The 20017-nt window shown below is 42.6% G+C and overlaps 1 protein-coding gene across 3 annotated transcripts; it reads right to left on the bottom strand.

Annotated features, from left to right (window-relative positions):
* Positions 1 to 6953: 6953 nt before the first annotated feature.
* Positions 6954 to 19667, bottom strand: LOC118230122 (fasciculation and elongation protein zeta-2-like). Of its 3 annotated transcripts, none has more exons than XM_035422915.1 (9): positions 19262 to 19665; positions 17904 to 18012; positions 17498 to 17614; positions 16788 to 16929; positions 15874 to 16142; positions 14754 to 14834; positions 12843 to 12918; positions 10605 to 10670; positions 6954 to 9453 (listed from the first exon to the last, which is right to left on the bottom strand). In XM_035422915.1, exons 1-9 carry the CDS (start codon positions 19567 to 19569, stop codon positions 9437 to 9439), a joined length of 1185 nt encoding a protein of 394 aa, XP_035278806.1. In that variant the 5' UTR covers positions 19570 to 19665; the 3' UTR covers positions 6954 to 9436. The 3 variants fall into 3 exon arrangements, with proteins under 3 accessions (XP_035278806.1, XP_035278808.1, XP_035278807.1); XM_035422916.1 differs by lacking the exon at positions 6954 to 9453 and adding an exon at positions 9758 to 10307 and having other exon boundaries at positions 19262 to 19667; XM_035422917.1 differs by lacking the exon at positions 14754 to 14834 and having other exon boundaries at positions 19262 to 19662.
* Between the last annotated feature and the right edge of the window lie 350 nt (positions 19668 to 20017).

The following is a 20017-nucleotide window of genomic DNA, read 5'->3' as shown; positions in this document are numbered from 1 at the left end:
TCCTACCTAATGTGCACCTGGCTCACCACTCCACCATCTCACCCCACGTCTTATATGATCACATACACCTAAACAAGCATGCAGTCAGCCAGTTTGCCAGAACACTGAAAGATGTAGCACTAGGCAGGCACATTCACTCGTCGAGGGAATACAGAGAAGAGCCCCCAAGCTACCGCACACCCATCAGAACCCCACCCACCCACAGACGTTCCCTGAGACCCCATTCTCCGCCAGGATACCAGGTACACCAGTACAGCCTACCCAGACCGGCTCACCGCCCACCTCCACCCGGACCAACCCACCGCCCACCTCCACCTGGACCAACTCACCGCCCACCTCCACCAGGACCGGCTCACCGCCCACCTCCACCAGGACCAGCTCACCGCCCACCTCCACCTGGACCGGCTCACCGCCCACCTCCACCAGGACCAGCTCACTGCGCACCCCCACCCAGATCAGCTCACTGCGCACCCCCACCCAGACCAGCTCACCGCCCACCTCCACTCGGTCCGGCTCACCGCCCACCTCCACCCGGACCGGCCCACGCCCCATCCCCAGCCACTACGCCCAGAGCATCCCCACTGCATCAGGGACCTGCCCCACAGCAGCAGCAGCAGCAGCAGCAGCAACACAGCTATGCTGAAGCCCTCAGAGGACAACAGGACACACTGGAGATTGGTGAAATCAAACAATTGCTGCAATACATCTGCAATAAATTGATTTAAACAGATTAAGTAAAAAAAAAGATATATATATATATATATAAGTATAAATATATATAAATGCATGTGTATGTTAATGTACACATAGGTATAGGTTAAGGTACACATATGTATGTATATTATGCATACTCACAGGTCTCCATAAAGAGGCAAAGAGTTGTAATAATACACCCTAGAAGTTTTTGAATTATCAATATTATAGTTACAAATGTTTTTTACTGGTTTATCTCATTTTAAACAAAAAATGTAAATTTATTTAATATGACTTCATTTACAATAAGTATGTGGAACATCCAAGGTCTGAAATCATCAGCCTTTGGACTAAAGACCTTACACCATGATTTCCAAAACAGCGTAAAAGAAAAGGATATTATCATTTTGCAGGAAACATGGTGTAAGGCAGCCATGGTCACCCACTGTCCCCCAGACTACAGAGAGATCATCATACCCTCCCAAAAGATTAGCACTATACATCAGGGCAGGGACTCAGGGGGAATAATAATCTGGTACAAATCAAAATTACACAACTTTATAGATCCTTTAAAAATTGGCAAACATTATTTATGGATTAAAATCAAGAAAGGTCTTATTCTTTCAGAAAAAGATGTATTTCTCTGTGCCATATACATCCCTCCCTCAGAGTCCCCATACTACACAGAAGATATGTTCCCTGAATTAGAAAGAGAGGCAAACCATTTCCAGGCCCAGGGAAATGTGCTCATATGCGGGGACCTGAATGCAAGAACAGGAACACAACTTGATTGTACCAGCACACAGGGAGATTACTATATAACTAAAAAAATGCCCTTTCTTAACAATTCTCCCTATTCCCACAGAAACAACCATGATCATGTAATCAACAAAAATGGAAGAGAACTCTTACAACTCTGTCGAAGTCTGGGTCTGTACATCGTCAACGGTAGGTTACGAGGGGATTCATTAGGAAGATATACATTTTGCTCACCTCTTGGGAATAGTACAGTAGATTATATGATAACAGATTTAGACCCTTTCTCTCTCAGAGCATTCACTGTTAAGCCTCTAACCCCTCTGTCTGACCACAGTCAAATTACTGTGATTTTCAAAAGGACAGAAATTAACAATACTACACACACAAAGCCCAGTAAGCTGTTAAATATAAGAAAATCATACAGATGGGTTCAAAACAGTGAAGAAGAATTCCAGAAAGCAATTAGAGATCAAGAAATTCAAACACTTTTAGACACCTTTCTGGACAACCCATATATTCACAGTATAGAAGGAGTCAATCTGGCAGTAAAAAATGTCAATGCTATCTTTGAAAAAACAGCAGAAAAATCACAATTAAAAATGAAAAATAAACTGAAACCTCATCTCAAAAAAGAGGACAAATGGTTTGACCAAGACTGTCAAAACATCCGAAAAGAACTAAGAAAATTGTCAAATCAAAAACACAGAGACCCAAATAACTCAAATATACGCCTTCTTTACTGTGAAGTACTAAAGCAATATAAACGTACACTCAGAAACAAAAAGGCACAATATACTGAAAAGCAACTGGCAGAAATTGAGGAGTCAATAAATACAAATCAATTTTGGGACCGATGGAAAAATCTGAAAAAAACACAACAAGAAGAATTAGCGATACAAGATGGGGATATTTGGACAAACCATTTTCAAACACTTTTTAAAAAAGTGGAATTAGGAGCAAATCCTGACAAAAACCATATAAATAAAAAATTGCAGGAACTTGAATTGGCTATTAAAGATAATCAAAATCCATTGGACTTCTCGATTACTGAACAAGAGCTTAAAGATAAAATTAAAAAATTGAAACCTAAAAAAGCATCTGGACCTGACAGTATTTTAAATGAGATGCTAAAATGCACAAGCACAAAATTTCAACTGGCCATCCTAAAATTATTCAATTTGGTTCTGAGTGTAGGTTACTTCCCTGACATCTGGAACCATGGGCTTATAACACCAATATTCAAAAATGGAGATAAATTTGACCCAAACAATTACCGAGGCATCTGTGTGAACAGTAATCTGGGGAAGGTACTTTGCAGTATCATAAATTCTAGACTTTTAACCTTCCTTACTAAACACAATGTCTTGAGAAGAAGTCAGATTGGATTTTTACCAAATCACCGCACAACTGATCACATTTACACCCTACACACCCTAATTGAGAAATATGTAACCCAAAACAAAAAACAAATATTTGCTTGCTTTATTGATTTTAGAAAAGCATTTGATTCTATTTGGCATCTAGGGTTATTCTACAAAATTATTGAAAGTGGTGTAGGGGGTAAAACCTATGATCTAATAAAATCAATGTATACAGAGAACAAATGCGGCATAAAAATTGGCAACAAAAGAACAAATTTCTTCTCTCAGGAACGTGGAGTAAGACAGGGCTGCAGCCTTAGCCCAACTCTTTTCAATATTTATATTAATGAATTGGCAAACATATTAGAAAAAGCTGCAGTGCCTGGTCTCACTCTACACAACTCAGAGATCAAGTGCCTGTTCTACGCAGATGACCTGGTTCTCCTTTCCCCCAGTGAACAGGGGTTACAGAAAAGCCTAGACCTGCTAGAACAATACTGCCAGACCTGGGCCCTGGCAGTAAACCTTAACAAAACTAAAATTATGACATTCCAAAAAAGATCCAGATCTCAGGGAACAAAACACAAATTCATGTTAGGAACACACTACATTGAACATTCCTCAAATTACAATTATTTAGGGATAAAAATCAGTTCTACAGGAAACTTCAACATTGCAGTGAATGAACTAAGGGAGAAAGCACGCAGGGCCTTCTACGCCATAAAACGACAAATTTGTGTAGAGATTCCAATTAGAATTTGGCTTAAAATCTTTGGAGCTGTAATCGAACCAATTGCTCTTTATGGCAGTGAAGTGTGGGGTCCACTCATCAGTCAAGAATTTGGCAAATGGGACAAACATCCAATTGAAACCCTGCATGCAGAATTCTGTAAACATATCCTGAAATTACATAGAAACACAACAAACAATGCATGCAGGGCAGAATTAGGCCAATACCCATTACTTATCAAAATACAAAAAAGATCAATCAAATTTTGGAAGCACCTAAAACAAAGTGACCCCCACTCACATCAATACAAAGCCCTGCAATACCAAGAGTTGAGCAAAGCAAACAATCCCCTCACTCAGCTGGTCCTGAGCCTTAGTTCCCCACATACACTAACACACACTAACACCTCACCTGCTCAGGATCAGAACAAAACTACGAACATAATTAGAATAAACCAAATTGCAACACAGCTGAAACAGAATTATATAACCTACTGGGAAACTAAAACAAAATTGCAAAGTAAAATGAAATGTTATTTGGCCCTAAAAAGACAGTATGCTGTAGCGAACTACCTGACCACAGTTACTGACAAAAAACTGAGAACCACCTTGACGAGGTACAGACTCAGCGAGCACCACTTAGCCATAGAAACTGGCAGGCACAGACAATCATGGTTGCCAGAAGAAAATAGATTGTGCCAACAATGCAAAGGCAACCAAATTGAAACGGAAAAACACTTCCTAATGGAATGCACAAAATTTGACCAAATTCGCCAAAAATTCTACCAAAAAATAATCCAGAAATGTCCCCAATTCAATGATATACCCAATGACGATAGATTACCCTACCTATTAGGAGAAGAAAAAGGCTGCTGCATATTAGCAGCACAATTTGTGTTCTCTTGCCATACTCTGAGGGACAATGTGTGACCACCTCACGCACACATTTACACACAGCATACACACGTACAAGCAGACACATAATATTCACTCATGCACACAACACACAGATAGTCAGACACACACACACACACACCTAACATCACTTACTGATATTTTTGTATATATTTTTTATTTTTATTTTTTTATTTTATTTTAATATAACGGATTAACTGTATATAGTTGTATGTTATAACCACTGCTTTGGCAACACAAGTGCCTATATTTGTCATGCCAATAAAGCACTTTGAAATTGAAATTGAAATTGAGAGAGAGAGAGAGAGAGAGAGAGAGAGAGAGAGAGAGAGAGAGAGAGAGAGAGAGAGAGAGAGAGAGAGAGAGAGAGAGAGAGAGAGAGAGAGAGAGAGAGAGAGAAACAACCAACCAAGCAAAATAATGAACAATGTTGCTTTTGTAAGTAATAAAATTAGGCTTAGTTGGACTTTCCTGTGGTGGTCTGGCGTACTCGCAATCTCTCAGTACAGAGTAATTAATTATTTGATTTATAGGTGCCTCTCGGTGGTAATGGAGCAACCACATTATTCTACACTGAGGATATGCTTAGCAGCACTGCCCCAAGTTCTTCCTCACTGTTCAGTCTGGCTAACCCCTTGTTCTCCACTAAGAGCCACACACAGAACACATCTGTATCAGCAGAGAGGCCGAAGAGCCACCAGTAGAAAAATGAGTAGAAAAAATGCTGCTTGACTTGACTTGGATTAGCCTAAATCATAACACACCTCTTTAAGGCTTACTTACTTGCCAAAGGGCTTCTTTTCACTTTGTCCAGGGGATCAGCAGTAAACCGCCCTGTCCAATGTGGCCAGCCTTGGGGGCCAGATCTCATCTGTGACAGTGTTTACACCAGGACTTTCTTAGCCTGTTATAGGGCCCGCACCTGGGCCTACCTGATGTGTGACAGCGCTTATAGTCGATCTGGTCTCGTCTGACCGCTCTCACATCTAGGTTTTCCTCAGCTGTTATTGGGCTTACGCCCAAGGTCCTGCTAGGTCCCCTCTCTACCCACTGCTATTGGTTTACTGGAGATGCTTCTGCTACCCTCCATGCTGTCCCATTCAGAGGAGCATCTAAGCCCAGCCTCCGTGCTGCCTTAACCACACGGGCATCCAATGCCAACCGCTGTAGTCCTGCCCAATGGGCCAGGTACGCATTACCTCACCTCCTGCCACTGCAGACATTCCAAAGGGTGGCACATGGTCCAGGGGCCCGCAGTCACATCTCCTAGGCCCAAGCCAGCCGTCACTCTTCAGTGACACCATTCCTTCAATTCAATTTCAAATTTGTCCACGTGGGTTAAAAATCTAAATTTGTCTTTGGTCGAGACTCAATTACAATAGGCATTTCAATTACAATATACATTCCATTTCATTGTTAGGATACCAAAACTGATTCAGTCGTGATCCTCGTCTGACATGCCTCTTCCTGATCAGCACTTGCAATCTGTATTTACGGGATTAAAATGCTGCCTGAAGTCTTGGATTCAAATTCAGTTTCCTTACTTAAAGTACTGTGGCTGGTGTGTTTCCCAAGGTTTCTCGAGACTCTGTCTGTTTTTAGCACACACATCTGGTGAACATTAAAGTTCCTGCTCAGTAACAGATTTATTTAAGGAAAACTATGCTACAATGCCACAGTCATCTCATATAAGGTCAGATTTGTGGACAGCTGCCCATAGCATTACAATGGCCAAGATCCAACTTTTTTTTACTATGGAAGAAAAAACTGTCAACTATGCAGAATATTATGGGTGAAATATGGAAGAAGGCACATCGTTACCTCAGGTCAACCCAAAAACAAGTGAATGACTAGCCTTCCTTATATGTATCCCATTCCATTAAGGGCTGTTGCAGACATCCTTAGACAGAAGGGACATGCAGTAGTAATGAACCGCTGAGGGCCGTCGGTCCAAGTATTTATTCAGAAACCATTAATGTGTTTTTACCCAAATCCTACAAGTTAACCTGTTTCCAGTATTCCAGAAATAAGGGATAAATGATGCATGTTACATGCATTTAAAATGGGCATAATTCAAGGGTGTTGTAGTCAGTGAGCACACTCAGACTAAGGGATCTTGTTTTGCAGTCAGTCAATATGGTCTTTTGCTGTGGGAAATGCAGTAAGGGTTCAGAACTCAGTGCTTTGCAATTTGTGGAATGGAAATTATAATTAGCTTGCTCTATCAGGGGGTTTAAATAAAGTTTGATTTAATAAGGCTGAACAGTGTTCATTATATCCTAGAACAGATGTTTCAACAGAGTGCATTAGTACAGAGAACACAAAAATAAGCAAGCCTTGACTAAACTTTTATTAACATTAGGTATTCTCTAGTATAATTATCTTATGCAGCAAGCTTGCTTTTCCCTGTGCCCAATGTGAGCAGAGAATGAATCATTCATTGGTCCAGACACAGGACTGATGCATAACGTACACAATAAGCCACAACAAAGCAAATTCAGTGAATTCATTTATTTTTAAAAGAGCTCAAAAGCATATCTGGTACTTATTATTTGTACCAAAAGAGACAAGAGGTTACAAAACAAGAACCTTAACAGAATAAATTAATAGTACCACATTATTTGACAAAAAGCTGAAAAAAAGATAATGCTCTGTTAAAAAATAACAAGTAACTTTCCTATGTACAAAATTACAGGCGTTGATAAAGGCAGCCTTATTTTGAGCGTTACATAAATATAACTCTATAGATAATAGTGTGGACTCTAAGCAGTGTCAGTCAGCGGATATGTCTGTTAACAGGACGTGGCCATAAAAGACCTCTGCCTGCTTCACAGATCCTAAGGAAGGTTAATTATCCCCAGTGCACCTGTGTCAGACCCATTAGAGTTCTATTACTTTTATAAAGGATTTACAAAGGGATGTCCACTCCCTCCCACCAAATAACAAAGAGCTACTTTATTTTGCTGCTGAACACTGCTATTACTGCCAACTCCCTTTTGTCCTGTCGCTTTTCAGGAATGTGCATGCTTAAAGTTTGAAGCCTGCTACAGAAGTCATAATATAAAAATATACACGCTAGTCAACTGGTTTTATTTACTACAGCAAAACCAATCCAATCTGCTACGACCGGTCAGCGAGGACAAAATGTCCGCCGACAATGGTACATAACCACACAGGTTATGTACAATTGTCAGGACACTATCACTACACTGGTCATGAAATCTTAGAGTGGAAGTCACTGTACTGGTATACAGCCCTCAAGGCAGACAGGAGATGGCCTCAGACCAGTAATGGATCCCCTGACCCTCTGACATTATTTATAGACTCATTAAAGTCTCCACATGAATTAGCGTGGAAACAACGACAACAGTACCGTGACTGACTAGCCTGGTTTAGTCATTAGGCGCAGCCTTACATTTCATGTTCATTCTTAAGTTGTCCCTTTTTGATAATTACCTCCTGCGTCTCTAACAAACTTGCTGCTAAGTACAGACTGGGCAGGGGCAATGGGATTCCTTCAATTTGAATCACTCTGACATGAGAATCCAATGCTTTTGTAAAATGTTCAGGGTCATTCAAAATAATACTTCAAGGCATTTTCTTTACAAGAGCTCGTGATTTGTTGTTTCTATGATGATACGTTTTGCATGACCTTTTTATTTTACCTGAGGAACCTGTAAGAACCTTTAAAATAAAATATTTTCCCATTGTTTCTAAGCTGCAACGTGGTAGAAAAACATGATGATTTATTTACAATTCATGTGACCAAATTTTAAACACGTACAGGAGTTAATTCTGCTAATATAATGGACACGTATCATTTTAAAATGAGCATTTCCATAAGTGTCCTAAGTTTCACTATGTTTTCAGTGAAGTGAATTTCATTGCGAAGAGAGTAGGGACATTTTTCATGTAGAAATGGTGCGAGACAATGGAAATATGTAGTTCACCAGCACCGTTTTGGACAACGTTAAAAAGCAACTCCGGAACTCAAATAACTCTGGCTTGATCGGTACATTTATGTTAGCAGCAAACAACAGAGTCATGTGACTTGCTATACCAATAAGCCTTACAGTAAACAAAGTATAGCGGAGATGCATTTACACATTACAAAACTAATGAAGACCTTTTGTTGCCTTGGTTCTACACTACACTACACCACCACCTTTACACTACTCATGCACTTACACCAGCCCTACTCTACCCCTGCCCAATTCCATCTCTACACTACACCTGTTCTACGCAACTTCTATATGACATCACTCCTTCTCTATCACAGCTATACTACTAGCCTACAACACCAGTACTGTACTCCGGCCGTCCAAAGCATCTACATCATCTCCAACCTTACCCCTCCTACATTAAGCTTACACTACTCCTACCCGCCACTAACCCTAATCCTTAATCCTGAACCATCTGACCTATCGGCCTGTTTACGGTTTACTCTGCTGCATAGCAAATTTCCATGTTAACTGGGTTATTAACAAGGTAACTGTTACTAGCAGGATAATCGTTGCAGAGGAGGTCACATAAGGCTCAGTAGCAATAAGCTAATGAGTGACCACTATTCTGACTGAGAACATAGTAAACACTTTCTAAAAACAACTGCATCAAAACTGTACATGTGCGCAACCTTGTTCTTTAAATACCTATCGCCTATGTTATGTTTTCAATCTTTAATGAAAATATTTGAAACCGCATTTAGTATGCAGTAGCTAATCTCTCTGGGAAATTACAAAGGAACACTGATAATTGGTACAGGACGCTTGACATGCAAACAATAAAAAAACCAAGATCATTACAATAGATTAAAACACCTAAAACACACAAAAATGGAAAAGCTAAAATGAAAACATTAGGGTTTAAAAAGGCAAATCTCATCGAAGGAGTTTTTCCTCATGAAGAAGAGTCTTTTCCTCTGGTCTGAAGGCTTAGACTCTTCCATTGAAGCGGTCTGGAGCCCCGCCCTTCCTCCCGGACTATGTGGGACACAGCACTGAAACGGGCCAAACACACAACAACACGAAGCAATTAGAACCCACCAGCCAATCACAACGAGCTAAGCCGCCCCCCCACCACGAACATCTACTGCTACAGCTCTGTAGGGCTGTGCCTCTCTGCAGCCTCCACTCAGCCAGACACCAGAATGAGGAAGGAAAGAAAGGAGGGAGTGAGAGGGAGAGGAGAGAGAGAAGAGGATGATAAACACAGGAAGAGGGTGAAAGAGATGGGGGGATGAAATAAAATAGCAAGAGAGAGAAGGAAAGTGGGGGGGGGGGGGGGGGGGGGGGGGAGAGACCCCTGTATCTTTAAAGCTTCAACCTTCAAGGAGGTCGGAGGACTGTGGGAGGACAAACTGTGTGTCAGTGAAATGGGCAACACTGGGATCCTCAGTACACAGACCTGGATAGGGCACGTGGGTTCTAGTGTTCCACAGTGCACATAGGTAGATAAGGAACCTGGGTTCTAGTGTTCCACAGTGCAGAGCTGGACAGGGCACGTGGGTTCTAGATTTCCATAGTGAACAAAGCTGCAGAGGGCACTGCAGGTTCTAGGGTTCCATAGTGCATGGGGGAGTGCTGTGGGTTCTCGGGAGAAATACTGTGCTCAGAGCTGGAGGAGGTGCTGTGGGTTCTAGAGTGTGAAATGGTGCACAAAGCTGGAGGGAACAGTGCGGGTCTAGACTTCCACAGTGCACAAAGTTTGAGGGGCTGCTGCAGGTTCGTGACACAACACAAACACATTGTGGGTGCAGTAGGGCATAGAGGTGGTGGGGTCGGGGGGCTTTCTCCTGCTGAACCAAGTCGCAGTGTGTCACAAACCTCCATGTCCACAGCTCTTACACCAGAGCTAGCAAGAACAATGCAGCCAGAACAGAAATGCAGAAAAGGAAGAAAAATATGTCAGGGGTCTGCAGAACTACATATAGAATCAGAAAAGAACATCATGGCCGACAGCTAACCCCATGACAGATTTGTAAATCAAGACAAAGTGGTGCTCTCAATCTTAGTTTTGGGAATAATTTCTTGTAATGCTTTCAATAGACACAAGAGGGCAGTGCAACCCTCATATATAACACAGCTGCCCTTTACAAAGAGCTTCCAGCCATTGCCTTGTAACTTCGGGTAACAAAGACAAAGAAGTTACCTTTGAGGATGTAGTCTGTCAGGAGGCTTGGCACCTTCTCACTGTCCTCTCTCACAGCATGAAGTACTGCAGAGATACAAACACGCCAGCCTTTATATTACACTGCAGATACAAACACACACCAGCCTGTACTGTATATTACACTGCAGATACACACACACACCAGCCTGTATATTACACTGAAGATACAAACACACACCAGCCTGTACTGTATATTACACTGCAGATACACACACACACAAGCCTGTATATTACACTGAAGATACAAACACACACACACCAGCCTGTATATTACACTGACCCCTGTATCTATTAGACTATCCATGATACCATGTCTAAAATTCTGTTTTATTAATTTTATTACACAACGACTGCCTGAAGGAAGTATGATGAAAATTGGAAACATAAACCCATAAAATGCCAAAATGGTTGAATTTTGATGCAGACCCAGGAGCTTTTCAAAGCCCAAAACTGTAAAATTCTTGACTGGTTGGAAGTCAATCACCTGATCTGAATCCAACTGAACATGCATTACACATGCTGAAAAAAAAAAAAAACGTAAGGTAACTAGCCCCCAAAACAAGCAGGAAGTAAAGATGGCTGCAGTACAGGCCTGGTTGAGCATCACCAGAGAAGATAGGCTACCTGGTGATGTCTATGGGTCACAGACTTCAAGCAGTCATTGCATGCAAAGGACATGCAACAAGGTACTAAACATGACTACTTTCATTTACAAAACATTAATATGCACCAAACATTATGGTGCCCTGAAATGGAGGATATGAATAAAAAGTGCTGTAATTACATGGCAAAACCAAAGTTTATAAAAATACACAGAAATAAAAGCTAAGAAAGTTCACTTTAACATGCACACATGCATGACATTTGTGTTGTTTATTGGTCATGATTTTTACAAAGCAGTCGTTAGCATTGCAAAATTCAAAGAAAAAGCCCTTCATTTGAATGAAAATTCAAAAATGAGATGTCATGATGCTCTAGCCAGCTTGCTCAACATGAGTAAATTATATCAGAAATCACTCCAAGGGTTTTTAAATTTCATTAGCCTGTGTGGCAAAAATTAGCTTTCAGAACAAAAATCAGAACACCAAAGCTTACTGACCCCGCTTCTGTTACAAGTGTTATAATAAAATAATGAATGACAAACGTGTCATTATTGTGTTTTTGGCAAGTAAAGCTTGCTGCACTTGTGAGCTCCGACGTACACCTTTATAGTGCAAAAGAGACAATGTTTTGATCCCTCTGGATATTTTTTGGGTGTCAAGCAAAGTGCTGGAACCCTATTATTTTTGTTCTGATTATTAGAAGTCCAAACAAAAAGTGCTAGAACCCTATTATTTTTGTTCTGATTCTAATTGTTATTATTAGAAGTCCAAACACGAAGTGCTGGAACCCTACTGTTTTTGTTCTGATCGTTATTATTATCATCATTGTACTGATTTATTTGAGCCTCACTCTAATCACTTATTTTATCCATCCTTGTCTCCTCCGTCCTTGACTGATCCAGAAATCGAGGTCCGCCATCTTTAAGGACATCCCGACCAGTTAAATAAATGCTCCTTGAAGGAGCTAGGAGGCTCCTGAAGTATGCTTGAGCAACTCCATCCATCATTTTTATGATTAGTTCAAGTTAGCTAACAAAAAAAAAAAAAAAAAAAAAAAAAAAAAAAAAAGAACATTAAATCGTTTTAATTAATTTGAAAGGCAAAGTTTATACTGCACTGATAATTATAAAATTGAGCTTGACTAGTAAGGATAATGTCCTTGCAATCACTCCCATAGCGATTTTCAGAATGCTTCTCCAACGATAAAATGTTTTTTTTATCACTTTCTAGATTGTACCACTTTCTTTAGAGACATGATAACGATTGGAAGATTGTACCGTATTCTGCCTGGCCTATATAATTAGGAAAGTAGTCACTTGTCCCTAATGTAGTAATCCTTGATTCTTGAGTAATTACATTTGAACCCAGTTATCTTTGTCATGAGTGAATGTTATCTCCAATTCTATATTTCGCCTTCAGACTCACACAGCTCAACTACACGTGCGTACCGACACATGCACAAACTGGTGCGTGCCCGCTGACGTGGACTGCAGCCAAGAGGCCATATTGTCCGTGAAGAACACCTCACGATTCACAAATATATTTCAAATAACTATTTTAGACAAATATTATGCACACAAACGCACACCCGCCTGGGTGGGAACGTGACACTCACTCTTGGTGAGGATCTGAAGGTCTTCCACTGAAGGAGGGCCGGCTTTCTTCTCATAGGGGATGACTGTGGTCAGGTACTGGGACAGAGGGGGGGGGAAAAGCAACAGCTTGAAACGAGCAGGTCACCATTTCTCACATGACAGGGAGGGGGTCAGAGGAAGAGAGGTGAAAAAAGGAGGAAAAGAGACCTTGGAGAGGAGACAAAAATGAGGAGAATCAGGTGAGAGAACAGGAGGAGGAAAGCAAACCAACTTAAAACGACGGAGGACGAAATCTTGAGAACAATCGACTCAATCGTTAAGTGTTAAAATTCATACAAATTCATTAATGGAGCTTAAACTCTAAGAAAAATAAGCAAATCAAGTTCAATTATGAAGAAAACAATCTAAAATACAGTCAAGAGAAGACACATTTTTCCAAGATAATCCCTGATGTACTGGGGCAGCACATGAAAGCCAGAATCACCAAACTTGGTTGAGAGCGATGCTCCCCCTAGCTGTGAGAAAAGGCATGGCTTGCAGCCTGGTTTTCCTAGGAGCTATTGGTACTGGTATATTTTCAGTAACAAAATCAAAACAAATCATCTAGTGTTATTGTGGAAAATGTGTTAAGGCTCGTCACTCAATTTCTGTCCATCCATCTACTTATTCACAAGAGAAATCTGCAATTGCATTAATTTTGACTATGTTTGTGTGGTAATGATTTGTGAATACGGTAAAATGTATTATAAATATACTTCCTTATTTCCTCTCAGTCAGGTGGCCACAGAGAGACTTAAGGTGGTGACACCAGCCAATAAAATGTAGCCTATACTGACACATTCTCCACAATGTGATATCCTGACCGTAAGTCCTGTTAGTTAATGTATTTGGGCTATGCAAAATGAAGAGGAGATTTTATTGATTAAGATTAAGTTTTCATAAAAGTGATTATTTCTTTAAGTTGAGTTCTATCTGCAGAACAAAGGGGACATAGCAGGACAGTAGCTCAAAAATATATCTGGAAGCATTTATTTATGTTTGCTTTTCTCCGGGCCCCACACACTGACATAGATCTACACCATACACTGGCCTCTAATCTCCAGGTAAAATGACAAATAGCCAAATTAAACTTGAGTTTGTGAACACTTAGAACTTCAAATTACAATCACCCAGTTAGAAGTGTCCATGCTCATTTGTAAACAGTGCATTTAAGTGGAAATAAAATCATTTGTCTGTTCTGTGGGGGAAGAATGCACTCACAGTAGAACAAGCCCAGATTTGTTCAAGATATAATATAGGTTGGACCAAGTCCAACTTCCCTTTCCAAAACAAATCTGTGTAAAATGGAGGCAAGCATGTGGTGCTTGATGGCTGTGGTTTATGGATGGCCATTTTATGTGTACATGGCCAAAAGTTGTAGCATGCTATAAATATATTATGATGCAATGTATTAGCATTATGTAGTATTCTGCATCTTGATGGTGATATTGATCTGACCTGAGTAACTGCCATATTTTGAGCAAGCGTGCAGCATGCTAACTATTGTAGCAATTCCACAATTGTGACCCCAGCCTAAGTAATGCTTTGAAGCAATGAGCAATTTCCAGCTCATCAACCATATTCTTATAATGCCCAATGGAACCAATCCAACCATGAACAATCTGATGTTCATCAAAGGCTACCACTGGTTCTCCAATCACAGCTCAAGGCTGTTTGTGGCAGGCCATCGAAGCTCAAGACTGCCAATCCCAGGTCAAGGCTGTTAGTGACAGCCAATCCCATGTCAAGGTGGAGACAGAAAGGAATTCTGGGAGATAAGGATTAGGGGAAGAGAGAAAGGGAGAGAACAGCAGAGATAGATGAGAGACAGAAGCACAGAGAAGGAGAAATCAGAGATAAAGGAGGGAGGGATAAGAGAGAGATGGGGGCACCTGTTTGTCCCCGCTCGAGCTCCCAAACGTTTGGCGGAAGCCATTCTGAATGGCAGTGGAGAGTCCCTCCATGCTGAAGCGCTGGAAGAAGCAGGGTGGAGGAGGAGGAGAGTGGGGAAGAGGAGGAGGAGGAGGAGGAGGAGGACAGGAAGCACAGGTAGAGGGAAAGAGAGAAGAGCGCGTGAAACATTCTACAGCAGGCAATGTGAGACACAGACAAAAAAAAACCTCAGAGGCCAGAGCCAGGGACGGAGCGGCCAGAATGAGACGAGCTCGCCCAGGAGAACTGCGGATGAGTGCTGACACTCAGGACAGCCCTGCACACGAGCGCTGCTCGCTGCGTGCACTTCACCCCGTTAGTATAGCACAAAATGAGGGCCCCAGCTAAGCACACGGTACAGTCTAAGAGACTAGCTGAACTGTAGCGAGCAGTGTACAGCATTACATCTGATTCACAAGGAATGCCAATTGGCTACCAAAGGAGGTGGCTCCAAGCTTCCTTGTATAATGCATGAATGCATGATATCAAACACAGTATCGGAGACGTGTGACATGCACTAAAATAAGCGGGTTCCGCAGATTATATTTTTACTCTTACACGCTGGACGGGTAAGGCTCAGACTCACATCCAAGACATGCAGAGGTTATAGAGGCACGCCATATGCGTAAATGTATTAATTTACACAGTTTATCTCCTTTGAGTCCACAGTGCCGTTAAACACAGCTGTGCAGGTTAGCAGGTGCCACAGGGAAGAGAAAAAGAAGAAGAGACCCACAGCGCTTCCCCCAGAGCCCCACTACTGCTGCTTGCTGTCGATGGGTGTGTGTGTGTGCGCGTGTGTGTGAGTGTGCGTGTGTGTGCGTGTGCGTGTGCGTGTGCGTGTGCGTGTGCGTGTGTGTGTGTGTGTGTGTGTGGTGTGAGTTAGACACGCACTTACATACGTGTGTGTGTGTGTGTGTCTCTGTGTGTGAAAAGAGGGAGAATGTACACACAACTAACAGTCACAGGTATGTGAGTATGTGAGCGAGCGTGTGTCTTTCTGCATGTGTGCGTGTCTGTGTCGGAGTACGTGCGTGACTCACAGTCCTGGGCGTGTGCGTGTGTGCGTGCGTGACTCACAGTCCCGGGCGTGTGCGTCCTCTCGGGCCGGCCCTGCTGCGCGCCGCCACTCCGCAGCCTCCTCTTCCTCTTGAGCAGCTCGCGGTGCTCCTTCTGCTTGTTCTGCACCTGGATCAGCACCGAGATGAAGCTGTTCTTCACCTCCTTCTCGAAGTCCAGCTCGTCCCGCGCGGCCAGCTGCTGGATCAGCTCCTCCGAGTACTCCCGAATGGCCGTCTGCACCTCCTCCAGCAGCTCCGTCAGCTCGGCCACGGACAGCCGTCTGATCCCTGAGCAGAGAGACACACCCTCACACTCTCTCACACAGCCAGGGAAATCTGCACCGTGCGTCAGTGCCTGCTGAATTATTCCCCTCTGCAGCTTTCACATTCTGTTACCTCAGAACTTGAAGACACTAAAATGTTATGACAGAAAATCGTATTTCAAGGAATGTGACAAGAAGTCATATTTCCAAGGCACACGATCTTCTCTTTACTGCCAAAGCCTCCTCAATCTGACATAGCTGTGAGGAAAAAGTACTGCAACTGCCAAACAGAAAGTTTGATACAGAATATTTCACTATATAAATACAACAGTACAGTCTGCAATATGACTATTTTGTACCAGGTACAAGTTTGAGCTTCGAACATTTATTTTGTAACAGCGTCAAATTTAAATAAAAACATAAATTTCAGAGCGACTAAATTTGTGTGATTCCATGCTGAATGCAACTGTGGAACAGACATCAATAACCTAATGCTAAAAAAAATACAATCAGATTAACTAAACTAGTACGGAATACAGTACAGAAATGAGCAGGAGCAGAGACAGGCATACACACACACACGCACGCACGCATGCACACATACGTGCACAGACGTGCACACACACACTCGTGCAGAGAAACATACACGCATACTGTGGACACTACTCACTCTCTTCATAGCTGTTGTTGGTGCTGGACTTCTTGAACGTTTGGATCTCCTGAGAGAGCAGGGACAGGTCAGACTGTGACGGCGTCTCGTCCTCTTCTGGGTCCGGCGACTCCTGCATCATCTCCTCGATTTCCTCAATGACCTACAAAAGGCAAACACACACACATCATTCCATCTCCTGAAACACACACACACACACCATTCCTCCATCTCCTGAAACACCTAAAAAAAAACACACACACACACCATTCCTCAATCCCCTGCTAAAACACACACAAACACCACCTCTATCTCTATGAAGATATTTAAGCCTGCAGTGTGTGGACTAGTACAGTCAGTGGGCAGTGTGTGGACTGGTACAGTGTGTGGGCAGTGTGTGGATGAGTACAGTCAGTGGGCAGTGTGTGGACTGGTACAGTCAGTGGGCAGTGTGTGGACTGGCAGAGTCAGTGGGCAGTGTGTGGACTGGTACAGTCATTGGGCAGTGTGTGGACTGGTGCAGTCAGTGGGCAGTGTGTGGACTGATACAGTCAGCAGGCAGTGTGTGGACTGGTACAGTGTGTAGATGAGTAGTCAGTGGGCAGTGTGTGGACTGGTACAGTCAGTGGGCAGTGTGTGGACTGGTACAGTCAGTGGGCAGTGTGTGGACTGGTACAGTGTGTGGGCAGCGTGTGGACTGGTACAGTCAGCATGCGGCCTTGGTGCAGTACCTGCTCGGCGGTAAAGAGAGGCTCCTCGTTGACGCAGGAGACGATGATGGAGTGCATATCCAGCTGTTCCCTCAGCTCTTCGTCATCAGACACATCCAGGCTCACATTATCCACTGTCTGCCGGAGACACAGCCGCATTACTCCTCAGTGATAGGGCCCCTAAAGCCCCTCTACTGACATAAAAAAACAATTTATACAGAACAACCACCATCTAACAAAATGGCAGCCTCTTCTGATGGCAATGCGTCAATATGAATGGGGCTAGGGCACCACTGGCATTCAGGGAGTTCAGTGCCCTCTGACATTTATACTGCCAGCCAGCCCTTTACCCACACAGCAGAGGTCACATTAAACCCTTCAACTTCCCATACTGGGGCAGAGGTCAAGGGCTGCAGGTCAGACTCACCCCTTTTTCCACAAGGTTAAGGGTCGGGAGGTGTAGGGAGCGAGTGTGTGAGGTCTTCCAGTCCACCGGCATCACACTGCCATAGTTATCAGTCAGAGAATTCCAAATTCTACGGGGGAAGGCAGAGTTAGTAAGCCAGTATTTACCACTTTCCAATCATGCCCAGTTTATAGACAGCACTGCGCAATATTTTTAATTGCCGTTTTAAAAATCCTAATAAAAAATAAATAAATAAAAAAAACGTCGCCATGGTACGTATCTTTTTTTCTTTGGTCACACCTGATGGGGTAGTAAACAACCACATAGGGCTCCATACGTCACTTGCCAATCCATACCTAAATCAACAGGTGTACAACTCAAAATGTATAACCTCTTGAAAACAGTTGGTCTGACTGATTAGGCCAGGGATGTAAATATTGGACATTAATTTCCCATAAACTGACACTGCATGATGGGACTGGCTCATTCTCCTTTGGGAAGGGCAATAACGACAGACGTATATCCATAAATTAAACGGGACGTAAAACCCGTGTAACTGGTTATTCTCAGTTGCACTTCCACAAACCGAAGGGATTAAAACAGATAGGCTTGAAGTGCGAAAATTTTCCTTAGTAAAATTGTCCACCCCTAATTGCTACGTTTTGGTCTCCGGTATTATTTGACAAAACGTTTCTGCAACGATCTCCTTCATCTTGCCTTGTGGAATGGGAACGACTTTATTGTGTTCATATAAAATAAATAATAGCATAAATTGGGGTTAGCATAAACTCTGGGTTTCTAAACGTGTAAAACGTGTGTACCCGTAAACAATAGCGAATCTGCTAGTGCTGGGCCCACTCTACTCTCACAAAAACCCTAGCTAATTTGCTACATTAATTAACCAGCAAGACGGCCCATCTCAACAAGCCCAACATTGCATAGAAGTTCAGTGATAAAACCACAACGCTGTGATGATAAAGCCGATAACACTGTCAATTCCGTGAGATGACCGGTCAAACTAAAACTAGCTAGCACATAAACATACCTTAGGTAGCAAACGTTAAATTTTAAAATGACAGCCTTCCTCGAGAGCTAGCTACGTGACGAGGAATTACGGCTTGGAATGCTCTAATCTAACTTCAGATACGTCAACTAGTTACTTTACAATAACACATTATTACAGATAACCATCGTTAATAGGACTAAATGTTATAAATATTTTTATTTTGCTCAAAGAAGCTGACTAACGGTAGCTACGAAGTTAGTGGTAATGACCAAGATTGCTCCCTTCTAGCGAAATGATTCAGTTACGTTAGCTAGCTTATTATAGCGACTGTTAGCTAATGATACTAGCTAGCAAATGGCAAAGGCGCACTCACTCGTCGTTCTTCAGAATATCATCTTCCGTAATGGGTTTCACGGGAGCTATGTTCTCGGTTTTGTTGTTATAGTTCTGGAAACACACTGCGAGCTTCTCGTCGAAATCGTTCACAAGGTCCTCCATAGACGTGAAGCTGCCTATCTCTCCAGATAAACTGTTGTCAAACTCGGTTAAATCCTCTAAAAGGCCCGGCACCTCCTCGACATTCGAGTTGACATGGTCCAGTCGGGTTTGAGGCCCCGAGACTGGCTTGAATTCATAGAAATCCTGCCAGTCTTCATCAAACTGCGCCAACGGAGCCGCCATGACTGCCTCCACCACAGCACAGGACAGGAGGCCGTGATCGTCCCCGTTCCTTCCTGCCGTGAAACCCCAGAGCTCTAGGGGTCCGTGAAGCTGGCAATGTTGTTGGCAACAATTTGAGACTTCCGGTTTAAAAATTTCAAACTAAAAGCTCGGTAAATGCAATTATTTCTTAAGTGCGATTTAGTCGTTTTTATTTTTGTAACTAATACAGTTGGATATAATTACACATGATATACTCATATTTAAACCCATACCTTTAACATTACGCAGTCCTTTCTGGAAAATTACGTTCCCAGCAGCAAGCCCCGCCTTCCCCACAGCAAGCCGCACCTTCCCCACAGCAAGCTCCGCCTTCCCCACAGCAAGCCGCACCTTCTCCACAGCAAGCTCTGCCTTCCCCACAGCAAGCTCCGCCTTTTCCACAGCAAGCCGCACCTTCCCCATAGCA

The sequence above is a fragment of the Anguilla anguilla genome, chromosome 6, assembly GCF_013347855.1.
Source record: "Anguilla anguilla isolate fAngAng1 chromosome 6, fAngAng1.pri, whole genome shotgun sequence".
Taxonomy (NCBI): domain Eukaryota; kingdom Metazoa; phylum Chordata; class Actinopteri; order Anguilliformes; family Anguillidae; genus Anguilla; species Anguilla anguilla.
The sequence above is the reverse complement of the archived record's forward strand: the minus strand, read 5'-3'. Positions and strand labels throughout refer to the sequence as shown.

Coding starts and splice junctions, on each gene's coding strand:
- LOC118230122 (XM_035422915.1), bottom strand. CDS start 19,569: ATGGCGGCTCCGTTGGCGCAGTTTGATGAAGACTGGCAGGATTTCTAT. Junction 16,143..16,787: donor CAACAACAGCTATGAAGAGA/GTGAGTAGTGTC, acceptor CTCTCTGCTCAG/GGATCAGACGGCTGTCCGTG. Junction 12,919..14,753: donor GCTCGAGCGGGGACAAACAG/GTGCCCCCATCT, acceptor CCTCTGTCCCAG/TACCTGACCACAGTCATCCC.